The sequence below is a fragment of the Sinocyclocheilus rhinocerous genome, unplaced genomic scaffold (assembly GCF_001515625.1).
Source record: "Sinocyclocheilus rhinocerous isolate Xijiao unplaced genomic scaffold, SAMN03320098_v1.1 scaffold402, whole genome shotgun sequence".
Taxonomy (NCBI): Eukaryota; Metazoa; Chordata; class Actinopteri; order Cypriniformes; family Cyprinidae; genus Sinocyclocheilus; species Sinocyclocheilus rhinocerous.
Genome location: NW_015626336.1, coordinates 722,503 through 730,913, shown reverse-complemented (window position 1 = coordinate 730,913; position 8,411 = coordinate 722,503). Strand labels below are relative to the sequence as shown.

Genomic DNA, 8,411 nt, shown 5'->3' with positions numbered 1-8,411 from the left:
TTAGAAGAAATTATTTTTACCCCCTTGCATTTCTGTTTACATTATATACTGTATATATATATATATACATATATATATATATATATATTATTTGCAAACAAAACTATCTTTTTGTTTGCAATAATAATAATAATTTTACAACATCTTTAAACATGACTCATAAAATGAATTCAGAGTCAGTAATGCCTTTTATAATATTGCTAAAACACTTAAAGCAAGTAATGTTAGTGATGCAGTTTTAACTGTATTCAGATGGGGGCGATATTTCCTGCCTTTTAACAGCCACTGATATTCTCTCCAGTGGTCTGAACAATCCCTGCTCTCATTTCAGATGCTGATTTAATAAACAGAGTCTGTCTGAATATTGAGGACATGAAAGTGTTGTTCATTTCGACTGCGTCTGAACGTGTATGAATGTCTTGATGCTGATAGCGTGTGCTGCACACCTCCGCTCTCGAGTGTCTGCGGTGAGCTGTGGGAGTTCTGCCTCTCCTGCGACCTCCTCTCCAGGGCTCGAACTCTGGCCTGTGAGCGCTGGATGAAATCAGGCCGTCTGATCGCTAAAGCCTCCTGCACACACAGAGCACACACTTTCATTAAAGGACCAAAAGAACAGTTCAATTCAAAGTTCAAAGTCCAAAATCAAGATGTTCAAAGCTGCATTAAAATCACAAATCGGTAAAATCACTGAGATCTTTGGCATTTATTATCTTTTGACAATTATTTCTGCTAGACATTATAACAGCTGTGTTTGGATCATGATAGCAGGTTTCTAGCTGGTCTAAGATAGTCATTAGCTGGTTTACCAGTTTAAAATGTATTTTCTACAAGCAAAAATATTCTCCTCTATAAAACAAAATAAATAAATAAAATTAAAATGTTACAAAAGAAAAGAAAAAAAAAGATTATATGGATAATAATAGAAAAAAAATACAAATTGTATGTTGCAAGGAAAGAGAGAAAAAAACCTAGAAAAAAAATATGATTTCTATCTATCTATCTATTTAATCCAATACACAGATCTCAGTTTAAGATGGATGAGCAAAAACTTTCTCCTGGGAAAAAATTAAATTCACATTTTTACTAAAGTAAAAAATCCATTATTAAAATACTATATGGATTTTGTATTATTAAATATACATTTATTTATAAAATAATTGTAATAATTTTAAATAATTACAAATTGTATGTTGCAAGGAAAGATAGATTAACACCTAGAAAACATGATTTTTTTTTTTCTCAAAAAACTTTTCTCAAAACTTTCTCTTGGGAAAAAATGTAATTCAAATAAAAATTTTCACTCAAGTATATATATATATATATATATATATATATACACATGACTTTGATAATAAAAGTAATCGCATCTTTAGAATTCTGCAAATGATAATAAAAAAAAACCCTCCTGAAATGGCTTTTTTATTCTAAAATCATTTTCTTTTAGAGGTAGGGTTTAAGTTGGTCTACAGTATTTATAAATGGTTTTATTTGTAGACATCTATTGTATGTCCTCATTTAGATAGCCAGTCAATGAACTTCAATATTTTGGTGCAGAAGTACCTGCAAACAACAGAAGAGAGAAGAGTAACTCACGCTAAGTGACAGTGGAGCCAAAGCAGTTTCAGAAAGGTCATTTTGGGACTCAAATGGGACAAAATCCACACATTGATCTGCTGGACATGTTTTGTTCTTTCCATCAGCACCAGCAGCCTCTTCTTTGAGCTCTCTGTGTTCATTTTGCCCTCTATCCTCTGTTAAACACACTGTTAAAGAGGAACGATATTCAGTCATGAAGCAACAGCTCACTAGGTTTTGTATCAGAGGAATGGAGAAAAACTCCAACTGTGTGAGATGCACTAATACCAACATGACCAGAGTGTAAGGACATCAATGTCTCTCTGCTGTCTATATAAAATCCCCTCATCCTGCTAAATGTCAGTGTGTTTCAAGTGAAGTTTGTGTCTGAGGAAGCCAAAGGTCATTAGAGATCATGTGTACCTGCTGTTGCTGTGTGGGATGTAGTTCGTCTCTGCTGGGCCTGCAGCTTTATGTTGGCGATATTCGCAACGGCGTTCAGGGCCAGGACGGCGTCTGCGCTCAGATCAGCCGAGTTATCTGAGAACAAAGAGACTGTGCATCATCCAGAGTCTCGGCTAGGCCTGAAACACACTGCACACAAGTAGCAAAAAGCAATGCGAGCGGGATTTTGTTGTTGCATTCAGAAATTTAAGTAATGCAAGTATGCTACGTTTTGTGGCAGAATGATGTATAGTTCTGCTTGGCCAAAATTACTGTTAGTTAAAGTACTGACATACTCGCAATGTTAAACTAGAGAATGCAGAGAGTGCATTTGCAATGCATTTAGGTCTGCATTAACATATTTGTGTACAATATATTTTTGGTCTATGGACAGCTACAGCAAATGCTGGAGTAAGGAGTTTCAACAAACTCATTCTCTATTTTATTCTATTCTATTCTATTACATTATAGAAATAAAAATTAAAAACAAATCTGTATATAGTTGTATAAAGGGTTAATCTCTCCTTTCTTGCAATGTACAGTTTTTGTGTTCAATCTTTTTTTTTTTAAAAAGGTTGTAAATAAATTTAGAATAATAAATTAATAGTAATATGTTTTCTAGATCACATAGATAGATAGACAGATAGATAGATAGATAGATAGATAGATATTTTAAATTTGAAACCCTTACTTTAAAAATTAAGGGTTTTAGTAAAGGAAGGGTTTTAAAAATGTACATAATGATGCCTATGTGACGGGACTTAACAATTATAAAATATAATACATGCAATAAATTAAATATAAATAAATATTTACATTGCCAATTTTTTAAACAAAATAAAAATATAAAAAATGTTATCTGGAAAACATTATACTATTATATTCTATATTATTAAATTTCAGGGGGGAAATTACTTTAAAATGTCCTAAAAACTATAAATCAATGTAAAGTATAAGCAGTAAGTGGCATTTTTTTTAAATGCAAAAATTCTAAATGTTTTACTATTAGAGGTCGAGTTAGTCTGAAGTAATTCTGAGTGACTTTATTTCAAACAGTAGTCATCTATGCATGTCCTCGGATAGTTAAATGTGTGTGTATGTATTTCGGCGGCTGTCAGATTTCTCTCTGTGTGTAGCAGCTCTAAATTCCCACGGACGCTCAAAAACCGGTATTGAAAGCAGGGTAGAAATAGATTATGCATGCAAAGAGATGCGTGGGAAAATGAAAAGATGAGAAAACGCAAGACAGAAAGAGAGAGACAGAGGAGAAATCTCCCGTTTCAGGGCCGTCCACCGCTACCGTGCGTATCTGCCGTGAAAAGCCTCAATTAAAAACCTCTGCTCTCTCACACGATAATACTAATCCATTATACATCAAAGCGGCGCTGCGCAGCCTCAGCTTACAGTGTGCTCTTGTGCGTCTACCGCCGAACATCCACACGGGTTCTGCTGGTACCTGCTGCTTTTAGTAGCATGAGAGGTTTGATTCCTGAAATAGGTTCCTCACGATCCCCCTCTTTCCTTGCGCTCCCGTCCTCGGCACCGGAGGCCCAGCTCCTTCCTGCTTCGCTGCTGCTGGAACTAACAAGGTCAATATTTGTCTTCTGGGGAACAGGAGAGCTCTTGTTGTGAAACGCTGGATGTGTAACTGCATTACTGCCAAGTTCTGTACGGTTAAACAGGCTTGCGTCGCAGCTGAGAGGCCTTCGAGGTGGCTTGTATGTTTTGGTGTCGCTCTCCCCTGCTGCGCTGCTATCGTTTGGGTTGTTGAGGTAGAGAGACAGGCTAGATCTGTGCTGGGACCTCCACTGGTTTCCTCCTGGCTCTAGAGATATAGTTAACGGTTGGTTTAATGGTGAGGGATTGACTTTAGATTCATTATGGAGTCCTTCAGTGTAGCTGTGTCTGTATTTCGCTGTACTGAAACGCTCTCTCTGTTCGGTCATTTTCACAATGGTTGCCTTTATTCTCAGTACCACGCTGTGATCCATCTCTTCACGATCAGAGCCAGAGGTCGAGGCGATGGGCAGGCTGGAAGTGCTTTTCGTCCTCTGTTCAGTGACTTTTACCACTAAAGCTTTTCTTCGTCCATCGGCGAGGCTATTCGTCACTGGACTCAGAGGCCTGGAGTTTGTGTGCGTGACCTTCCTGGAAGTGATAGTGATGGACGATATTGAGGAGCTGAAGGACTCCGGCACGCTTCCACGCCTGCATGCGGGATTTCTCAACATGGGATGTGGTCCAGCGTGGCATGTGTCCATCTCGGCTTTCGGATTCCAGGCTTGCGGTCCATTTCGTCCTCCCTCGGAGCTCACAGATCCCGAAGCCTGGAAGCAAAGAAACGAAATCCCTTGAATTGGGCTTTGTGTGGATGAAAGAGGTTTTCTCTGCCTCCTGTGTGCACAGTAATGCTTCGGAATCCGTCATTCTGAACTGGTGCATTCCACCGTTTCCATAGCAACCGTATCAGTTTTGGGGGCAATTCGGTTAAGTTGGAATTCAAGGCACTTTTTTATTCAATTATGAGAATCACAGGAGAGTTTTAATCTTGCCTTACTTTCATGGAGCCCGAACTCACAAAATACAGATGCTTGTGCATATGAACATAAAAAACAGTACCACAGTATATATATCAAAGTACCATGGTGCATTTCATGGAATGGCATTCATAACCAGTTTAACTTCTGAAATATTAAATATTTGAGTGTAAAACTAGATGTTTAAACTAGAGAAAAATAATGCTACTATATATCTGGTTAAATCCAACTGTTATAAGCCCAGAAGCATGCATTAAGAAAGAATATTTTGAACAATTTGAGTTCATGTTGTCTTTCAAATAAGGAGAGCATTAGCATTTCTAGAGATATGGAAACAGTTTATTCTTTCTTCAGCCCCACAACATCCTATTGGAGGAGAAAATGGTAAAAAGACAGAATAAAATCTGGTATCAAACACTTTTCCTCTAATTCACTGTCCTGACTCTAAAAACTCAGCTTTGACTCAAAAAAAAAAAAAAACTTAATTTAATCAAACTACAAAGAGATCAGCATCTGATGTATGTTTTGTATTTTATACTGAAACACAATAAATAAATAAAGTTAAAATAAATGTTAAAATAACTTAATTTAAATTAACTTATAAATAACAGAAGATTGTCTCACAGAAGATTGTCTCACTTTCTAATTCTGAATTCGCGAAACATTCTTATTAATAAAATTCTTCTTAATGTCATTTTTTAACTTTAGAACTTCTTTAAGTATTTTTTAGAATAAAAATATTATTTTTTCTTATCTTTTTCTTCATATCTGGTGTATACACTGTATATCAAAGTACTTTCGCTTTGCTGTTGTACCTCCATGGAATGGCTTTCATAACCAATGTTACTTATGCAATATTTCATATTTGAGTGTAAAACTTAATGGCCTAATGGTTAGAGAGTCGGACTCGTAACCCAAAGGTTGCGGGTTCGAGTCTTGTACCGGCAGGGATTGTAGGTGGGGGGAGTGAATGTACAGCGCTCTCTCCCACCTTCAATACCATGACTGAGGTGCCCTTGAGCAAGACACAGAACCCCCAACTTCTCCCTGGGTGCTGCAGCATAAAATGGCTGCCCACTGCTCCGGGTGTGTGTTCACGGTGTGTGTGTGTTCACTGCTGTGTGTGTGCACTTTGGATGGGATAAATGCAGAGCACTAATTCCAAGTATGGGTCTCCATACTTGGCCTCACGTCACTTTCACTTGATTTTATACATATAAATCCAATTGATATGACACTAGGAACATGTCAGTTTTGGTTTTATATTGTTTTTAGAAAAAGAAGGAGCATTTCTATAGATACTAAAACAGTTTATTCTTTCTTCGGCCCCACAATGTCCCATTGGAGGAGTAAAATGGTACAAAGTTAATCAAAAAGAGATGCAGAAAAGCTGCCGGGAGCAAACATCCCATAAACAGCACAATAAACAGACAGAAAGATTTTTTCAGAGAGCACATTTATCTGATAGAAACAGCCCGTACAGTGTTTAGCTTAATTCAGAGCAACTGCTTGTGCCGCTGAGGTTGGTTTGTGTGTAGGTCATCTGGAATTATGTATGTAACTGATTACAAGATGCTTTTAAAGAGCATTTACAGTGTTTCTAAATGAAAGACTGCTGAGGAACAGAAGCACAGCGCAGACAAACTTGATCAAAGATTTGTAATACACTTATGTTCTTGCCAAATGCTTGCATAGAAAAGCAACTTGGGCCCAGACCGGATCTGCAGACTCTAATTTTCAAGAAAATCCAATAGATTTAAGCATGGTAGTAAACGGTGTTAAATAAGTTTCTACAACACTATATTTTTATTTCAGCAAATATGCATTACATTTCTATTTCAAATAAATGCTGTTCTTACACAAAAATATGAATCAGCACATCCGTTTTCAACAATATTAATAATAAGAAATGTTTTAGAGCAGCAAATCAGCATATCAGAATGATTTCTGAATGATCATGTGACACTGAAGACTGGAGTAATGATGCTGAAAATTCAGGAATAAATTACATTTTAACATATATTCACATAAAAAACAGTTCTTTTAAATTGTAATAATATTTCACAATATTACAGTCTGAACATAAATGCAGTCTTGATGAGCTTAAGGGATGTCTTTAAAACATTTTATATTTTAGAATGTTTAAAAAATTATGTAACATTTTTAAAAGAATAATAATAATAATATTAAAATTATAAAATTCCATTTGTTAAAAAAAGTAAAAAATTAATGAGTGAAAATAGCTTTTGCCAACAAGGTTGGCTATTTGCACTCAGTGTAAATAGACACTGGCATTAATCAAACCATGTGCTTTTGAATCACAAGTTTATATCAAGAGCAGCAAGGCTTTGTGAACCATACCATCATACAAATCTATGTTAGCGGTGTCTTTTGGGTAAATTCTGTATTTATGGTATGTAGGACAACAAGCAGGCATCTCTCTGTTTGGTGGCCGAGAGACCCAAAGTCCATTTTAATAGTGTGAAAAATATTTCAAATTAAAGCACTGGGCTCATAATGCATGACATTTTCTGATTTTAAGCAAAATTACAACATAACACGCTTTATACGGCCAAAAATGTTACATTATTTCTTTTTTGTCTCTCAGAGACCTGAGATAAAACATAAATAAATGCAATGAATTTTCACATGCTACAATAAACCCCAAACAGAAACTGTACTGTACAATAATCACTTTTCTGAAAGGTGAATGCATACTTTATGATACATGAGCAGTGTTGGGAAGGTTACTTTGGAAATGTAATAGGTTACAGATTACAAGTTACCCTATTTAAAATGTAATAAGTAGTGTAACTATTTAAATTACTTTATTAAAGTAACATAACTGATTACATTTGATCACTTTTTGATTACTTTTCTAACTTTCTAACAAATGTTTTCAACTGTTAATCATTTTGACACATTTAAAGCAGGCAGGGTTTAACCTTATAGTACTCAACAGTAATTACAGTCAGACTTTCAAAATTCTTCTTCACTGGAATTAAGATTATAATAATTTAACTTTAAAACACAGCCACCACAAAATAAGACTTAAGCACCTTTTTTACTTTGAGAGTTAAATACAGATTTAAACTCATAACAAGAATCTATTTAATAGCTGATACGGCTTTTGAAATCAAATCCTTGCATAGCTATGACAGGAAACACTGGCATTTTATAATTGAAAAAAAAGACAGTCAATCTTAAAAAAAATAAAGCATATACATAAACCTAGGGTTGCACGATAAATCGAAATGGAATCGAAATCGCGATTCGACAGAAGCTGCGATTGTCATGCGTATCTTTCAGTGAAGCACGGTTCTGTGATTAGCAGTAAATCTCCATCCAAAGGCCAGAGGGCGCTCTCGCGCTGAAACTCCAAATACGCCTCGCAGAAGAAACCCAGGAAATGCCTATAGACTTGTTCGGCATTGCTGGGAACGCCCACAAAAACGTCATAACCGTTTATGCCGTGGGGGAAAACAAACCATTCAAATTAATGTGCGGAGACCTTGTTAGGCGCTTGATCTTTACTTTTTGTGATGATTTCGATTTATTTTTTCTTGGTGCAATGCCGAAAAGTTGCTGTGTGGCGTTCTGTACCTCTAATAAGTAAAAAACTGATTTCATAAAAAAATATAAAAAAAATATTTTCAATGATCTGTCATTAGTCCCGTCCCGTGCACCACAACCCATTTCTGATGGGGCTTACAGTAACCCTCCTTAACATCACAATCAAATAAATCTCACTCCCTGATATCTTGTGATGCCATAATCTATTAAAACATTTATTTCATATTATTATACACAATCCCTTACGAAAATTAACAATGGTATTACTATAGTAAAAGTATA

At 35.8% G+C, this 8,411-nt stretch overlaps 1 protein-coding gene across 1 annotated transcript in view; it reads right to left on the bottom strand.

The window, feature by feature from the left end:
* LOC107711383 (uncharacterized) overlaps positions 1-8,411 on the bottom strand; it is a 24,419-nt gene that overhangs the window by 8,457 nt on the left and 7,551 nt on the right. Inside the window, exons 5-8 of the mRNA XM_016516373.1 lie at positions 3,476-4,346; positions 1,999-2,115; positions 1,594-1,763; positions 447-570 (exon numbers count right to left, since the gene is read on the bottom strand). Of these exons, the coding sequence (XP_016371859.1) occupies positions 447-570; positions 1,594-1,763; positions 1,999-2,115; positions 3,476-4,346 (1,282 nt within the window). The remainder of the gene's footprint in view (positions 1-446; positions 571-1,593; positions 1,764-1,998; positions 2,116-3,475; positions 4,347-8,411) is intronic.